This window comes from Camponotus vicinus, unplaced genomic scaffold (assembly GCF_025532165.1).
Source record: "Camponotus vicinus isolate PSW18456_S1 unplaced genomic scaffold, iyCamVici1.0 SCAF_12, whole genome shotgun sequence".
Classification (NCBI taxonomy): domain Eukaryota; kingdom Metazoa; phylum Arthropoda; class Insecta; order Hymenoptera; family Formicidae; genus Camponotus; species Camponotus vicinus.
The window spans coordinates 7,288,701-7,308,337 of record NW_028141948.1 but is presented as its reverse complement, the minus strand read 5'-3'; the positions used below and the strand labels follow the sequence as shown (position 1 = coordinate 7,308,337).

The 19,637-nt window shown below is 31.4% G+C and overlaps 2 protein-coding genes and 1 pseudogene across 3 annotated transcripts; all 3 read right to left on the bottom strand.

The window, feature by feature from the left end:
- Positions 1 to 1,627: 1,627 nt before the first annotated feature.
- Positions 1,628 to 9,386, bottom strand: LOC145963083 (uncharacterized). The gene is made up of 8 exons (XM_083084731.1): positions 9,299 to 9,386; positions 6,091 to 6,304; positions 5,477 to 6,000; positions 5,345 to 5,392; positions 2,484 to 2,582; positions 2,172 to 2,404; positions 1,926 to 2,097; positions 1,628 to 1,847 (listed from the first exon to the last, which is right to left on the bottom strand). The coding sequence occupies exons 3-8, from the start codon at positions 5,706 to 5,708 to the stop codon at positions 1,753 to 1,755; spliced, it is 879 nt and encodes a 292-aa protein (XP_082940857.1). The 5' UTR covers positions 5,709 to 6,000; positions 6,091 to 6,304; positions 9,299 to 9,386; the 3' UTR covers positions 1,628 to 1,752.
- A 585-nt stretch (positions 9,387 to 9,971) lies between these two features.
- LOC145963085 (uncharacterized) lies at positions 9,972 to 11,382 on the bottom strand. Its single transcript, XM_083084733.1, has one exon. It carries the CDS (start codon positions 10,339 to 10,341, stop codon positions 9,979 to 9,981), a length of 363 nt encoding a protein of 120 aa, XP_082940859.1. The 5' UTR covers positions 10,342 to 11,382; the 3' UTR covers positions 9,972 to 9,978.
- Positions 11,383 to 12,591: 1,209 nt separating this feature from the next.
- On the bottom strand, positions 12,592 to 16,638 carry LOC145963084 (uncharacterized; annotated as a pseudogene). The gene is made up of 3 exons (XR_014436070.1): positions 14,050 to 16,638; positions 13,772 to 13,965; positions 12,592 to 12,851 (listed from the first exon to the last, which is right to left on the bottom strand). The product of XR_014436070.1 is annotated as an uncharacterized LOC145963084 (transcript).
- Positions 16,639 to 19,637: the final 2,999 nt, after the last annotated feature.

The following is a 19,637-nucleotide window of genomic DNA, read 5'->3' as shown; positions in this document are numbered from 1 at the left end:
AAGAAACGCGAATGCAAACCATAGACTTATATAATAGACCAAGCCAACCGTGAGAGCAACCCACGCTGAGAGAGCAATAGCTGGAGTTGTGCTCTCTCTGTCTAAATGTGATAAGGTGGGGATAAAGGAGAGAATAAGATAGAATAAGATATAGTGCCTTCTCCGCCTTCTCCGTCTTCTCCCACTCTCTCTCAAATATGAGAGAGAGCGGACGACTCCATCACTATCTCTGTCCTTCTATGTCGGCGTGCGTGCGCCCATAAGATGGCGCGGTCTATTATATAAGTCTATGATGCAAACAACACATGACTCGACGCGAAGCGACGGACCGCGGAGACTGCGCGACCACAAGAGTTATGTTGCCAGAAACGCAACACGCGACATCTAACAAACGACTTGCGCGTGGCGCGTGATTGAGTAAATAATAATTATTTATTATAATTAGAAATAGTTATTATTTATAATAAATAATTAATTTTTTAAGTATGTCATTATACGTTTCATGTTTTCTACCGCATTCGCAATGCGAAGGTTTTAGCCGATCGTTCGTCTTATCTCGCGTCAATCACGCGCCACGCGCAAGTCGTTTGTTAGATGTCGCGTGTCGCGTTTCTGGCAACATAACTCTTGTGGTCGCGCAGTCTCCGCGGTCCGTCGCTTCGCGTCGAGTCATGTGTTGTTTGCATTCGCGTTTCTTTGAAAGTAATTTTTGGTATCGATAAATCAATAGTTAGTGAATAAACAGTAAACTCGTTATCGTGTAATCTGTATTGTGTCAATCGAGTGTGAGATTAATAATCGAAAAAATTTCGATGTGTCGCGCATCTCTAGCAATCATAACCGTGCAGCAGATAACAACAATACATAGCATGAAGATTCGCTACGCTGCTACAAGGTGAGTGAGCAAGTGAGTAAGCAGGTGAGTGAGTGAGTGAGTGACCGAGAGAGTGTGAGTGAGAGACTGAATGAGAGAGTGTATGAGTGTTGCGTAAAAGAGAGAAAGAGAGCGAGAAAAAAGTGCATGCGTGTGTATGAATGTCTGTCCCTCCTACCCTCCCTCTCTCTCTCTCTTTCTCTCTCTCTCTTACGCACACACTCCGCCATACACACATCGCGTGTAGCAATCAGCTGATTGCAACGTCGGACAGCCGGCGATCCGGAACAACTTTTCATTATTAAAATAACGTTTTTTTAAGGAACACGTATTTCTGACGTAATTCTAAGACATTTTCTTCTTTACCAAAATTTTATTTAAAGCATAATTTTATGTTATAAGATAAAATAGTTAGCGACTCATGCGGTGATAATCACCCGTCGGGCGGTCAGCTGCGCCCGCGCTCGCGGCACGCCGCGCCGCTCCTGCCTGCCTTCTGTACCCGACGCGTGATTTACTAACTATTTTTGCTCATAATTCAAAAACTACGCTTCAAATCAAATTTTGGTAAAGGAAAAATTGTCTTAGAATGGTGTCAGGAATACGTCATTTTAAAGACATAACATTTTTCAGGATCGCCCTGTATATATATATATATAACGAAATAACTTCAGGTATTAAATACCTGATCAAAACATAAAATAATTTGATATTCAAATCATGAACAAAAATTAAATGTACTTATACGTTCTATTAATGCACATTGTGATTAAAAATTTTCAGTCGTGGTTTCATAATATAAAAATAAAAATCTCATTAATACTAAATATCACAAAAGCAACTAATTTTTCCATGACTAAAAAAATGTTTTAAAGTAATTAAAGTTTCCTTTGATTTCCTGTGTAAAGCCATCTTTGTATTTTTGACTTTACTGTTTTTAGGTCACTTTTTGGATGGTTTTTCAGAACAGCGCCTGCAATTTTCATTTATTATTTATTTCTTATCTATTATTTTAATAAAAAAACTATAATTTCTATAAAAGTATACTTACAGTAAACAGCCTCCATAATTTTACTATTTGCTAATACGATCTTAGTGTCGTTAGTACCTCCCCAGCTTATTGCTCTTGCCAATTTATTACTTATTAGTAATTTTGATATCAAATATACAGCACTTTGCCAGTCATTACTTTGACTGAGCGTACGACCCGCAAAGTATTGTACCTAAATTACATTTATTTGACAATGAGTACAAAGAACAAAATCATATAAATAAATCTTATTTACTTTAAACATACCACTGTTGAGAAACTTGTACCATTATTTAAAAACTCTTCAAATTTGTCATATTCGTCAATTGTGTTTAGAGGAAGCGCTGGAAAGTTATCTGATCTTAAAAGAAGACTTTCTTCTGGTGATAAATAAGTAAGAATTTTTGTTGTGTTCATCATTACAAAGTCGAGTTTACTACTTATTTCTTGAAGCAACTCTGTCTTAATTTGATTTATGGCAGCAGCAGTAGTGTTATCACCTAATTAATACAAGCAGAAATTATTAATATAAAGTATTATTAGTTAATAAAATTTTAAATAATCTACATATATGCTTACTTGATGGATGATTACTGGAAGAAACCGATTTTTTAAGTAAATTATTACAGTTTGCATCGTAAGATCTATTTTCTTTGAATTGCGTCCCACTTTGTATACCTATAATCACAAAGTATAAATATAAATTAGAATCTCGAAAATAAAATTACTTGCATAGAAATATCAATATATAATTATTAATTAAATTATAAAAAATTTATTTACAATTTATAAGGAATGATTCCTTTTGTAAAATAAAGTAAGAATTTATTTATGTAAAACTTATATTTTTCATCTGAAGTTTTCAATAGAGATAAGAAATAAATAGCTGTAAAATTATAGTATGTACCTGCCCAATAAACGCCAGATGATTTTTTGGAGGACTTAGAACTCATCTTTTTTAAGAGCTCTTTAAGATTTTCTTAAAGCTGTCAAATTGACATCTTTCTTATGTTTTGCATGCAAAAGATAACTTTCAGAGCATTTTTGAAAGATGACTTTTTTAAATATGTTAAAAAGTGCTCTCTAAGACATCTTTTGTAAATTATCTTCAAGAAATTTTATAAGACATCAATTAGAGAACTTTTGTTAGTTAATAAACGTAGTTCCCGCGCTTTTTTATTGTGTGCGTCGTGCGGATGCGTATTAACTTCAGAGTCATTATAACGATTGTGAAATTATGAACATTGCTCTATATGTGCATGAAATTTATGAATATTTTGGTAAGTGTATAATTAATTTTTAATTAAATTATTCATTAACGCATCATTATATAGTGTATCAATCATATTGATGCATTATAACCTGTACACTTAATTAATTTTTATAATATTACCAATTTCTTTTATAATTTATAAAATTTTTTATAAATTTATTTACTTTAATTAATCTGCAGTTGACGTTTGAAGTTCAAATCAGTAAAGGATTGCCAGTACAAAAGGCGTCAAGAACAACTCCCTGTGTATGTTATTACGCTCTAATTACTAGTTAATCATATTTAATTTCATACTAAATATGATTGTATTAATGTGATTTAGAATTACTTCGTTTAAATTTTTTTATAACCTATATGAAACTAATACAAAGACATTCTATATAATTATAGTAAAAATAAAACGTTTTATTTTAATATTTATAAAGTTTGAAATGCCAAAAAGTTTTATAAATAAATTTTACAAGTTTCATTAAATAAATAATTTATGATTCTATAAAATTAATGTATTATATTGTTTATTTATTAATGAAAAAGTTAAATAAAACCGGAAGAGATGGAACAGAATTGGATTTACAAATTGTTTAGAACAGAATAAATATATTTTTATTGTTTTATACAATTTTTTCTAATTCTGTTTCATTTTTTCGGTTTTATTCGATTTAAAAAAAAAAATTTACAAAACTTCATAACCTATAAAAGACAACCTAGAGGTCTCTTTTTAGTTCTCTTAACGTTAACTTTCAGACAACTTCCGAAAGAGCTTATAAAAATCAAAAGTGCTCTTTAGGATTTCTGAAAGACTACTTTTTGGATGGACATTCAACATCTTTTAGTTGCGCTAAAAGACCTCGTTTTGGATATCTTGAAAGACAGCTTTTATCTTTTTCAAAAGTTATCATAAAGAGCGCTTTAAGAGAACTTTTTGTTTATTGGGTGTAGGCTGATCTTTGACGTAATACTTTTTCTCTGTTCATTACTTAAGTAAGTAGGCTGATTTAATTTCTGCGAGCTAGTCTGATTTTCATTATCTGTTGCAGTATTAATCTTTTGTCTACTATCTTCTTGTACAATTTCTATTTATGCAGAACAAAGTAATTTGCAATATATATATATATATATATATATATATATATATATATATATATATATATATATATATACAGGGTGACCCATTTTAACTTAGGCAGCCAAATAACTCGAAAAATAAGCAAGATAGAGAAAAATGTTTTAGACAAAAGTTGTATGGTTTCGAGGGGGCCATAAGATGGTATCATTGGTTTGACCTTGAAGAGTCATTTGAAGGTCACGTGAAGGTCACTTCAATTTTTTTAAATGGAACATCCTATATATTTTTGTACATTCTTGTAGCTCATCTCGAGAGCTTTCCAAAACACTATAATTAAGTACATTTTCGTTAAGTACTTTTTGAGTTATGAGGCTTGAAATAATTTCTTAATTTTACATAAACCGTAAAATATCTTGTAAAATATTCATTTTTCGATTATCTTACCTTAATACTTTTATGTACAAAATAATGAGAGGAATCAATTGGTGTAAAGAAAACACATAGTTGTTTTTAAGAAAAAATATGGAATTGTTAATTGCAAATTACATATTTTTTCTTCGAAACAACTATGTGTTTTCTTTACACCAATTGATTCCTCTCATTATTTTGTACATAAAACTATTAAGGTAAGGTAATCGAAAAATGAATATTTTACAAGATATTTTACGGTTTATGTAAAATTAAGAAATTATTTCAAGCCTCATAACTCAAAAAGTACTTAACGAAAATGTACTTAATTATAGTGTTTTGGAAAGCTCTCGAGATGAGCTACAAGAATGTACAAAAATATATAGGATGTTCCATTTAAAAAAATTGAAGTGACCTTCACGTGACCTTCAAATGACTCTTCAAGGTCAAACCAATGATACCATCTTATGGCCCCCTCGAAACCATACAACTTTTGTCTAAAACATTTTTCTCTATCTTGCTTATTTTTCGAGTTATTTGGCTGCCTAAGTTAAAATGGGTCACCCTGTATATATATATATATAACAATAATATAATAAGTAAAAATATTAACAACTCAATGTACAAAAAAAAGTTGCGATAATTTTACCAGTAACTTCTTTCCCAAATATTTTCTTTAAAAACAAAACTTACGTTTTTCTGGACTGAATAAAACAGGTTCTGACTGCTGAGAATGATTTTCTACAAACATACATAAAGAATAGATTAATACAATAGCAGTCAATACTTTCTTGTACTGACAGATTTAAGGCATAAATTATTTACCTGACAAAAGTTGTTCTTTCACTTTATCTTCATCGTCATGTTGTCGGTGAAAAGACGAGGACGAAGTACTGCAAGATGACGTTGAAGTTATTGCTTCTGATGTTGTATGTGAAGAAGCATCTTCTAGCTGGTATGTTTCTTTAGAACGTGAATGACTTTCCTTGGTATTATTTAAAACAAAACGGTCCTTTTTTGAATCAATTGTTTTCGTTAAATTCTTAGATGTAACCATAGAAACTTCCTTATTTTGAGAAACTTTCTGTTTTCTGTTATTTCTTTTTAATAATAATGCTGCAACTTTTGCTTTAAGATCTTCTTCTTCATCTTCATTGTCACTAGACAGTTGGTTCACTGTATTGCTCCTCTTAACATTATGAACATCACGTTCATCTTCGGATGATTCTGTAAAATATTTTGGATTTCTCCTTATTTTCCTGCGCTGATCTGTATCACTAATTTCTGTTCCTACTGTTCGATCTTCTTCATTTTGAATATTACTGCCTTTCGTGCCTTGTTATATGTATCTAAAATAAACAGAAAGGTTTTACATTATAAAAGATAATAATTACAAGTCTTAACAAAAAATAGATAAATGAATGTGTGAATGTATTTACCATAGCTGTGACAAAATTTTACATCATATGTAGGCCAGTTTTTATCTGGTTCAGCCAAACTTAATATTAATTTTGATCGTTTATCTGTAGTCCCACGTTTAGGAAAATTGGGCCAGTAAGCCTTTGTATCTTTAGCAAGTAGCCAACAAGTGGGTATAACATCACTTGTTGGCTCAGTATCCTCATTATTTGGAAGAAAAGTAACAACTGCATACTAAAAATAGATACAATTTTGAATAACCACAAAATAGAATGATAAATAAATTATTAAATAATGCAAGCTAGAAACAAAGTAAATTTAAACAATACGAATGATTATATATGAATATTTAACATATTTACACTATATTACTTTACTATATTATTTATTTATAGAGTCATTTATGATTATGTATAAGAGGAATTGTAAGAAATTCTTCATTTTGCAAAGGTAATAAAACACATTTTGTAGCAAACTGTGAAATATTCCAACCATGAACTTGAGGATCTAATGAGCTCACTTTCCAGATGCCTAACTGTGAGGAATCACACGGATAAGTGTAATAGTCGGTCATAATGCGAAATTTTTGACCGTTTAATATTATCCTGCTTTCAGGTGTATGAATGACATTTAATAACACTACTACTGTGTTGTTTTTGGTAAGAAAACATCGATCAGCTAGATTAGTATTTAAAAGAATTCCATCAATTTCAATGGAAGAATACACGTCACCTTCTATATTATCTCTTATATTTTCGCACAAGCCTTTTAACTTTACTATTCGATCATTTGGCTGCAATATTTTTGATGTTAGACGACCTTTTGTCTCAAAATCTCTATTAGCCAGTTGCTGAAGAGGTTTATAAGTTGAACGCAAACAATCCTTTAGTGTCATAAAAAAATTCTCATATTTAAATGCACTAAAAGAATCAATAGCACCATGCAAACGACACTCCTCTGGCAAATGGCACAAGCTATGCACATTATAAACTACAAATTGTTTTCCAAAAACTTTAATAGCATGTTTTATAAATTGGCGGATTATCACATCAGCTACAGGTATCATATCTTTTACTAAATCAGGTCTCATATAAATTGATGATTGTAGGAGAATATAGCTTTTCCACAAATTCTTGTCTAAGTGTTTAAATATAATCAATCCATCATAAAACAGTAAACGTCTGAACTCTGTACCTTTAAATTTTGCAAAATATTTGAATGTTCGTGGTCTTCGATTAAAAATCTTAGGAATATACGAAGTCAATTCTAAAATCTTATTGTTCATCTTTATTATGTCAGCTTGTGGTGCAATACCACGTTTGTTATATGAACCCAAAACAAAAGTAAGTCACCTCTTCCAAACACCTGCATAAATCAAATGTAAGGGATCTAATCGAAATTGTGAAACCATTCCAGTCGGAATTCTTTCCAAGGGTGAATCACCAGTATGATGCAAAATATTAGATCGAATACGAAATGACTCGTCTGTTCTTAAAGTATCATCTAAATTTAAAAAAATTTGTCTCGACAGATAATATTCTCCTTCAACTTCACATTTCTCGCATGCGAAGCGACCGTTATGACCAATTGTATATTTTATTAATGATCTCGCTGGAGCATCAAGCACATACTTGCGAACTCGAAAAGGATAAATATGTTGGAATACTTCAACACCTTGCTCTTGCAAATTTTTAACTTCTTCCACATATTGTCCTAAAAATGTTTCAATATCCTTTGGCTTTCCTTTCCTATAATAAACAGCAATTATAAATGGCTGAGGATCATCTTCAAAGCAGCCGAGTATTGTCCAAAAACAATCATTTGTACTTTTATATGGATCCAATCCATCTATGTTTATATCAATTACAACCTCTTGATGATCCACGAAATATTGTTGCACAAGTCTATCATCAATATTTTTTCTAATACCCTTATAAAAAAACCCTCCATCTTCAAAAGCAATAGTAACTGTTTTACGAGGAGTGTGCAAAAGACTTTTATAGCTCTTAGGTAAATTGGGAAACAAAGGTGCAAGTATTTTCAGAAGACTACTTTAACGAAGCTTACACCTTTCATTGCCCATTCTTTTAAATTTGTTAATAGATACAATTGCTTTTGATCGTCATTCTGAAGAAAATCATTTTGATTTTCAAGATTTCTTTCGAAAATTTCACTACCACTACTTAATACTTCATGTTCACTATCATCGGTACTGTGAATATTATTGTTGTCTATTTCAAATTCAAGCCTGTCAGAATTATTACTACTTATATTACTATCAACTCCATTAGAGTTATCTGTGTTAATACAAAAAGTATTATTGTCATTTCTATTCTCACATTGATTAATATTAACACTAGATGTACTACTACTGTCACTATCATCTCTGTTTAAATCATTAAGCGATTGCAAATTAGTATGCCCTGGAATTCCTTTCACTTTAAAGCCCAATTCAACCACTTTAATTTTCTGCATCACTTCTTGTCTAGCATGTCTTGCTCTACGACGTTTACTCTATAAAAATTATTGATATAAGATATTAGATAAAGATATTGATTAAGACTTAAATTCTGCCTACAAACCGCTTCTATCTTTGTTTGATAACATTAGAAGTGAGAAATCCATGCTAAAAATTCTTAGTATATGTTGAAATAATAAATATAAAAATAAAATGAAATAAAAATGTATATTCGCATAAGATGACACTTATTGGGTACTTTCCTATTAGCGACATAAGTTGACACAAGCTGACACAAGCATTATTCTGTCTTTTTTCAACATTCAGGAATAATAAAAGATAGAATGATACTTGTGTGTTAGCTCATGTCAACTTGTGTCGCTATGGAACGCACCCATATTGTTATCACTTCAGCATATTTATAAGATATATTTAATTTTCTTTTTATTCAAATCAAATAATCAATAAATAGCTAAAATAAAATATGTAAATATGCTGTAAAATAAAATATGAAAAAATCAAGAGAGAAAATAAATTATAATATGATTTCACGTTTCTGATGTCAAAAGCAAGGTTAGAATATCAAAATGCATTAACTCTAATAAAGGATTGCATTAAATGAATTATATGTTATATTAATATAAAATATGAATACTTGAATGCGAAGCGTAAAAATATTAAAAGCAAATAAAGTACTATTTTTTTTAGAAAAAGCTCACATGCAATCTACTACACGTGCAATATTTTCACAAAAAGTTTATTATACTTACAGGGTTATCAGTCATATTAGAATTTTACAATATGCGCACATGTACGATGATATCAGGAATCGCAATAAGTTATATAATCACTTTTTTTTGCATAAAATTCTGAGCATATCGAGTAAAATTTACGAATAAATACGACGAACAAAAGACCACATAAGATGCGACCAACGTGGCAGATGATGCAAAATAGCGGGAAAACTCGCGCAAACGCATTATAAGTTTTTGTGGTCTGTTCGTCTTTGCTGCGCACGCGCACTATATATATAGCTTACATTTTACTTCTCTCATTTTGACTATTATATGACCTTTTGTTATTCTTTAGAAATATACCTTAATATACCTTAATATTCTATAAATATACCTTAATATTCTATAAAACTCGCAGAAAATTATAACAAATCATGTAATCTGTAATAATATATTATTATACACATCACAAATATCATAAAACAGCATGTCATAAATCAGTCATTGCAAAGTCAATCTTGATGTCGATCATTTTATGACGTAAAATTCATCATTTTAATGTCACATTGACGTTTTTGTGATTAACTTGTTCTACTTGGGTTATTTATCTACTGGCGACATTGAAGAATTTAAAACTAATGATATAAGTAAATCACAGCAACAGTAAATATAGCTTTTATATCTTTGGCACTTTATCAGCAATAACTTGCAATTATTCAGTCTTGTTGTTCTTCAGTCTTGTTCTTGTTGAATGACTCCAATGTCTCCAATAACTTTATGATACATTTTGTTTTTTGTTGTTCAGGCATACGTTTAAATCCATGTAACAGAACTGTTATCATATTTTTATCTTCTTCTGTTTCTATCTTAGAGGTTGTTCTATTCAGCAATGCTGGCGGAGCCGAGCAGGCTGTAACAATAGCCTGTGATGATTCTTTAATTATGAACTCTGCTTCAAGATCTGTCTTTTTTCTTTTTTTAATATCTGATTCGGGCACTATGAATGGGCGCTCACTTTGAGAATCAGTACTCTCCCCAGGTAGCAAGCACACGTCATTTTGACGTTCCAAACTGGTCATTTTTGGTCATATGTCGTCAAAATGACTGATTTGTTACATGACTTTATATTGACGTCTTGATATAACATTATTTTGACGTCATTTTTCAGTCATGAAGTGACGATTATTTTATTATTAATGTCATTAGTTAGTACATCGATCCCATAAAAAAATCTTTCAAAATTTTTTATATAACATGACTTTCGCGATCAGACTTTAACAATTGTTCTTTCGACGCATGCGTTTATCTGTGCACGATTCATGTTGCATAGTTAAAATATTAGCTATATCAATCGAGTGTAATTAAAGTGCTAAAAAATATATACATTTTTTAAATAAATAATACAATTGATTGGCAAAACATATTTTTATAAAACGCAGGCAATGAAAGACATTATTTGTTAAAATTTTATATGATATTAGATGTGTTTTTTTTATTTACGTTTAAATAAAATAATAATAACAAATATAAAATTTATGACCTATTTTCTTATCATATTTGAGTTTTCCAGCGTTTTCGAATAAAGCAGTTTAATCGATCCTCTGAAGAATAGAATGGCTGTAATTGTTCAATGATGCTCTCGAATCGGTTAATTTGCTCTCTAAAAGTGAATCAGTGAAAATATCACTAATTTAAACAGTAAAATAAGATTTCACTGAGAATCAGTGAGTATTTTACTGATCTTCAGTGGAAACGCTTATTTTTTTGTTATTTTATCTTATATCTCACTGATTATGGTCAGTTAAAGTAAAATTCACTGTAAAACCAGTAAATTTCACTGTAAAATCAGTAATCGCTAGTTCGTTCGTTTACCGCTATGATCGCTATCTCTCTCGTATTTAGTTTTAGTCATAAGAATTATATAAAGTTTTCAAAGAGTGACAGATAAAATTAGAAATATTACTTCGATTTAGTTTCTGATACAATCTCAATACCCAGTGAGAAATGACAAGTCGGATAGACGTTTGTTAGACGTCTAAGATATCTAATAAACGTCTATTGGACATCTATTAAACGTCTTAGACGTCTATTCGACTTATCATTTCTCACTGGGTAGAGAGGCTTCAGATATTAAATCGATCTTATAAGTCGGACAAATAAATGTCTGGCGACTTAATGAAAATTATTCGTTCGTTATCTATTTAAAATAACAAGTTCAATATACATGTAATATAAATAAAATAAAATTTTTAATATAATAAATATTTAGTAAATATAAATAAAATTTTTAATTTTATATATATTTATTTATATTTATATATATTTATTTATTTTTATATTTATTATATTTATATTATATTTATGAAATAGATAGAGAGATGAATTGTAGTTTAATCCCATACAGCACCGAATATTGCAGCAATATTATTAATATTGTTGTAACATTGCAGCAACATTGCAATATTGTCGCAATATTACTGCAATGTTCTGTGCTGTATGGGATATTACTGGCAAAAGAAATATTACTGATATTGAGAAATATTACTGAGATATTACTGATTGAAATAGTCAAAATTATTAACTGATTCTTTCAATAAAATATCACTGATTTACAGTGCTGTATTTATAACTGCTGTAATCAGTGACTATTTACTGTTTTTCAGTGATAATACACTGATTCACTTTTAGAGAGTGCTTTATTCGACAACACTATTAAATATATTATTATGCTAAGAAAAAGACGTCAAAATATGGTACATTTTATGACGTCAAAATGTGGTACATGTCATGACATCAAGAATCTGTGACATTAGATCGTCACTTTTACGTCATAAAAACGTCAATTCGTGACGTCAAGAATAGACAGTGAATGACCAATTTGAAACGTCAAAATGACGTGTGCTTGCTACCTGGGTCACAATCTGAAATTTATTTAAAAATGTTAGGAACATTCACAATTAGTAATTTCTCTGAGAAATAGTGGTTTATCGCTTACTTTCATCAAAATCTTGATTACAAATCTTCTTCCCTTTTTTAATATTTGATTCGGGCATTATAAATGAGCGTTCACTCTGAGAACCAGTACTCTCGCTATCTGAAATTTATTTAGAAATGTTAGGAACATTCACAATTAATAATTTCTCTTAGGAATAGTGGTTTATCGCTTACTTTCAGAAGTGCTCTCACCAAATTCTTCATTACAAATCTTCTTCCTTTTTTTAATATCTGATTTAGATATTGTAAATAAACACTCACTCTGGTAAGTACTCTCATTATCTAAAATTTATTTAGAAATGTTAGGAGCATTTATAATCAGCAATTTTAATCAGAAATTTCTTTTTAGAAATATTGGTTTATTGTTTACTTTCAGAAATGTTTTCAAATTCTTGAGTCCAAAGAAGCGAATCTTTTGAGGAACCTTTAGGTGATGATATGAATTGATGCTCGTGGTGCGGAAATTAGAGATGGTGAAGGTTGCTTCACTAATGATCTAGAGGGAAGCTTAAAGGAAGATTTGTTTCCAGAAGTAGAAGAAGACCATGAAGAGGATGATGTAGATAATGAAGGATTGGTATAATTAGAGAACGTCCTACAACATAATTTTCCTGAATTAAGAGAGCACTATTTGCATAATTGGAAACAAAGAACTTAATATGAATCAATCCCATATAGCACAGAAGCTTGCATTAACATTGCTGCAATGTTACAACATTGCTCACTGTAGTGTAATGTGCAGAAATAATGCAGAGACATTATTTTGTAATATTACTTTGGCAATGTTGCAGCAACGTTTTAACATAGCGAAAATGTATAACATGTGTTTCTTTACTTGCCGCTACGCGGCGACACCCGATTTAACTAATTCGTATTCGAATTCATCAAAGGTGGATATAAGGTCTACAAAGGACTAATGTAGTAATTATATTTCGTCTTGTGTCAGTTTAATTTCTGATAAACTGACTTGGTTTATTTAATATTCTGAATCCTAATGAGGGATCTAGATTATTAAACAAATAATTTGTTTAATAATCTGGATCCCTCATTGGGTTTCAGAATATTAAACAGATTTTTCTTAATTGAATGGGTAAATAGGAAATAGTTCACTTATTGCACGTATTAAAATATTCTGGTGTCGAATGTATGTAAAATAATTGTATGTATATTATTGAGATAAATATTTAAGAAACATCTAATAAAAAAACACTAATAGATGTTTTTTTAAAGGCATTTTTCTTAAACATTTTTTTATATTTTTAAAGTTTATTTATTAAATTTAAAACGATATCTGCATTTGTAGCAAAACGCGTTTTAATATTACAAATATGTTTCACCGTAACATTGCTACAATCTTACATTGCAATATTCCTAAAAGCGGACATTTTAACGTTGCTGCAATCCCATAACAATGGTGCAGCAACATTTTGCAGTGAATTTGCAACGTTGCAACATTGGGGTGAAAGATTGCTGTAATGTGTATGCAATCTTTGTGTGCTGTATGGGAATACTTACTTTCGTGGAATATACAGACGAGACATGAAACGATGAATAATCTTGCTCTGTGGTGTCAAAAGATTTTCATAAGACACATCATTCCTCCCTGAGCTTCCCTGATAATTCTTGCTGTTTTATAAGCATTACTATTTTTCGCCTTGCCCGATCGTAGAGATTTCGCAGCGTTTCCCACCTATGCTTCGCCTGTGATCCTATAACAAATAATGGAATATATGTTCATAACGATGACACATGATGTTACACATAATCTGCATGTACAAAAAATTGGAACTCACCACTTATTAGATATTTCATGGCTTTACTAATAGCTGTCCATGCCATATCTATTTCTTGTATATTGCGGTAACCCGCCTTTCCTTTTGCGTAAAGTTGAGGATTGCCTTCAACAAGTGCAATCAAATCCAAGAACAACTTCGTCCGAAGAATTTTCATCACATATAAAAATTGTTCCCTCATTTTGTATTTCTAGATTATATTCATTTAAATTCATTTTTTGTGTTGTTTTTGAGCGCTAAAACTTTTATTTTGTCGAGATTCTTGAGGGTAAAAAAATGCACACACTGTCTCGAAAGTAATCTATCACTGTCCGTATCTCTCGCACGTCCGTCATTATCTGGCGGTACAACGTACAATTCAAAACGCGCTCGTTGGGACACTATTCTCTGATTGGTTTGTCGTAGGAATAAATCGTAGTCGCTCGAATAGGAATTGAACCTATTCGAGCGACTGCGACTGCTTTACGACCGAAATTATCACCTCAAGCGACCATCAATACGACTGTACGACTGAATTGTAGATACACTCGAGTCATTGTAGCGGAGGCTTTACGGCCGAGATACGGCCTGAAAATGCTTTCTGGTCTCTCGTGGCAGAAAGCAGTAATGCAACAAGATTAACGGGCGCCCACTTTTTGTGAATTTTATATTTGCATACATACATATGTGTATAAATATATTTAAATTATAGTTAAAATTATACAGGGTGTTTCAGAATTCGCGGATACGGATTCCATAGCGTGATTGTTCGTATCAAAACAAACAACTTTTTCCTCTGGCAAAATTACGTTTGAGTACTAAGCGGGGAGCACAGATTTTTGCATAAGCGCATAACCATACCCACACGGAACTTGACATCCATTGGACGTCCATACAACCTCCAGAATTCCATACGACATCTATGTCCATGGTGGATATTGAATAGATTTCTAATGGAAGATGGTCCATATTACCTCTCATGGTAGATATCTTCTACAAATCCATCATGGATGTCTACTGGATATCTGTTATGGATATATGATAGATTTTTACGTACATATATCTCTAATAGAAATCCATATTACCTCCATGGTAGATGTCATCTACAAATCCATCATGGATGTCTACTGGACATCTGTTATGAATATACGACAGGTTTCTACATACAACTATATCTCTATCCACACGGAACATGACATCCATTGGAGGTCCATATAACCTCCATACCTCCATGTGACCTCTATCTCCACGGTGGATGTTCAATGGATCTCTAATAGAAATCCATATTATTTCCACGGTAGATGTCGTTTGTAAATTCATCATGGATGTCCATTAGACGTCGGTTATGGATGTATGATAGATGTGTACACATTTCTCTTAACATAAATAATTTTTATTAATTATTTTTCCTAGTATTGGTAAATATTATTTTTTGTTACTTTATCTTATATCTCACTAATAATTATAGTCAGTGGAAGTAAAATTTCACTGTAAAATCAGTAATCGCACTAGTTCGTTCGTTTACCGCTATGGTGCGCTTTTTTTCTCGTACTTGAGTTTTAGTCGTGAGAATTATATAAAGCTTGCAAAAGGCGACAGATAAAATTAAAAGTATTACTTCGATCTAATTTCTGATACAGTTTTAATAGAGGAACTTCAGATATTAAATCGATTTTATAAGTCGGACAAGTAAATGTCCGGCCAATAAACAAAAATGATCCGTTCATTATCTATTTGTTACTCCATATAACGTACATATGACATCCATGAAAGCTCGGCAAAATATCTATAATTACTCCATATAACGTATATCTAACATCCATAAGAGCTCCACAAAATATCTATAATTACTCCATATAACGTACATATGACATCCATGAACGCTTCATTCAATATCTAAAATTACTCCATATAACGTACATATGACATTTATGAATACGTCTAATGGATGTCAAATGGAGGTATGAAATGCAGAACTGTGGATGTCTAGTAGATGTTTACGGGACGTTTCATGGACATCTAATGGAGGTTTCGAATCTCCATGGTAGACGTCTAGTGGACATCCATTAGAGGTTTTTGTTCCGTGTGGGTAAGCATAAGAAAATTGATTGGTTCATTTTCTTATGCGTATACTTGTGGACCAATCAATTTCCTTATGCTTATGGTTATGCGCTTATGCAAAAGTCTGCGCTCCCCGCTTTACTTTTTAAGTGAGAGCAACTTTAAGCTAACGAATAAGCTTCTTAGATTACGCTTGAATCAGAAGCGGCGCGCACACGGCATGTATAGCGTTTGAGCGTGTATGCTATTTTACCATTTCATTAAAGTGTTACAAGAATTATGTATCTAAATCTATTACTCACACGAAAAAATTTATCGAATAGATATCTAATAAATCTAAATGTCTATATGAGGTCCATATCCTCTATAGATAACTAATAGTAGATGCATATATAACATTCACATCCACTAAGTAGCTACCGGAAATATTCACAAGATATACACATGTTATCCACATATCTACATTCACACACAAAAAATACGGACCACTAAATTTTAGCGCAATTTTTTAACATCTTTCAATAACAATAAATCAGCGAAAAATCATCATATTAAGATGAAACAAAACTCAAATTAAAGCTTAAACATTTCTTTTAAGAAGCAAAAACATAAATTTGAGTTACAAAAAATATTTTAGAAAAAATATTTTAAAATGACAGACGTTGAATTTAGACTTTGAGAAGTGAGAAACAAATTTTTTTTTAACTGGAACAAAAATTTTACAAAAATATTTGTTTTCTGGTACAAAAATGTATGGATTTTTAAAAAGTTCATTTATTTCCTAATAAATTCATATTTTAATCAATTTTCTACGATCTTTTTTGATAAAGTTATATCATTTTGAGGAAAGATTTAAATCTAACCGTCTACCTCTACTCTATGTAAAGCATCTTGGATCAAGTTACACTTTAATTTCTTTTTTGAAAAAGTTTTCCATGATAATTTGTTTCTGAATTGCAGATTTTACAAGGAAAGTTTCATTTTGTAACATTTTCTCCAAAATGGTATAACTTTATCAAAAAAGGTCGTAGAAAATTGATTAAAATATGGATTTGTTAAAAAATAAATAAGCTTAAAAAGCACCATTTTTGCACCAGGGAGCCGATTTTCGTGAGCAATGCAGCAGTTTAAAAAAAATTTGTTTTCTATTTCTCAAAGTCTATCTTCAGCATTCGTCATTTTGTAAAACATTGTTTGTAACTCAAATTTGGTTTTTTTAATTATTAAGAGAACTTTAATTTGAGCTTTATTTCATATCAATACGGTGATTTTTTGTTGATTTGTTGCCATTAAAAGATGTTAAAAAATTTTGCTAAAATTTAGTAGCCCATTTTTTTGAGTGTAAGTGTATATTCACCAAGTAGCTACCAAAGATATCCAATGGATATTCATATATTTCTACGAGTTTCACGCCTTGCCGCTAGATGGCGAAAAGGAAAATGCCTAACCCAAAAGTGGGATCCATCTAAGACAGTATTATAAGGCCGCGGCACAGGTCCCGCGAGTCATGGCTTATCGGTCAAAGAGCGCATTAGCTCGAAGATTGTTATAGCCATATCTCTTCTATTTTTTGTGAGAGGAGCCCCAGAGCTCCAAAAATTAACCGCAGACGGTTAATTTTTTTTATGACGAATTTCGTCATATATGTATTATAGAAGATAGAATAAATATTAATACATAATAGTAAATGTATCTATATAAATATCCACTGAACATTGTACGGATATCTACAGGATATTGGTTTATATATCTTGTAGATATCTATGAAACTTCGAATTGCGGACATTTGGATATCTACAGCATCTCTAATGACTGTTTTTCGTATATTCATGGATATCCTTAGTGTCCATGAAGGATATCTAGAGGATATCTAATTATTTTCTGTATGGATGTGTATCTAAAGAATTATGTATCTAAATCTAAAGCTATAGTCACTGTCAGTCAGCTAATAAGTCGACTTAGAAATCAACTTTATGGCGATTATAAGTCCATTTTCAGTCACTTTAATGTCATGTCATTAACTACTAAATTTTTATTTTAATATCATTTCTCAAAAACGATCGATTTAATATTCTGTATATAGATACATATATGATGGAATTAGAAAAAAATTAACCGTCTGCGGTTAATTACATGGAGCTCTGGAATTCCTTGCAAAAGCTAGAGGAGATGCGGCTATAATAGCCCTATTTGACCGATAAGCCGTGATTCGTAGGACCTGTGTCGCGGCCTTATATTAGTGTCTTAGATCAGTGCTGGGATTTGCTTGCAACTTTCGGCCAAATTTCTTAGCTTACGCCTACTGTTCCCCTCGGAAGAATCCCGTTTGACCACGTTGCGATTGACCACAGCCAAAATTATATCGGCCTGTGCCTAGGGTAACCAGCAACGATTAACCAATCAGAGAGTCCTATTTTGAATTGGCCAATTGGCGACGTGGTCAATCAGGTACCCGCCGTTTCCCTCTTACCGCTCGCGCCGCTCGTAACTAAGGAGCGCTCAGGAACGTGCGCGTCACAAATGTAATGTGGCAATCTATCTATCTAAGTTCTCTTTATTGTAATTACGTTTCAAAACACAAATATTTTAAGGGGATGCTGGAATCATCGGCGAACTCATGCGCGATTTTGAGCGCCGCCTTCAAAGAACTAAAAAAAATGTTACCGACGCAGTCGGCATGAGAGTGAGCGAGATAGCAATAGGAGCGAGCGAGACAGTGATAGGAGCGAGCGAGACAACAATAGGAGCGAGGGAAACAGTAATAGGAGCGAACGAGACAGTAATAGGAGCGAGCGAGAGGAGAATAGCAGCGTGCAAGGAAAGGCTCGATCCTCGAGTTTTCTCTTCCAACTGCTATGTCCCTCTCGCTCGCTCCTATTACTGTCACGTTCGCTCCTATTACTGTCTCGCTCGCTTCTATCATTCTCTTTCGCTCGCTCGCTGAAATACATTTGTTGTGTGGTAATAATAGTACACACCGCGTGATCTTTGTACATGTGTCGTTTCAAATGGTTATAAAAAAACGACTTTTTTTCTCGACCAAAATTTCGCCGCAAGGCTGAATATAATGTAGAGAACGAATAGGCATATACAAAATGTGTGTAAATTAAATTTAAAAAATATTTGTATATAATAAACATCTAATGTTATACACTTGACTTATATTTATCTGTATATAATAAATACAAATAAATTGTAATATTTAAATACATACTTATTGAATATATAATTATTTTTATTTTGTATTTTATATTATAATGAATAAAATAATACTTATAATATACATATATAAATACATATATTGAATATTGTTGGAACATGTATTCATTGTTTGTGTAATTATGATGTAAAGTGTAAAATAAACATAACTATATTCAATTTGTGTAACCGTATTATATTAATTTAATAATTAATTTTGTATTTATCATATACGACTAAAATTAAGAAAAGCATATTCTTCTTTAGTTTGACTTTTTCTTCAATTATAAATGTATAGTAATATATATATATATATATATATATATATATATATATATATATATATATAT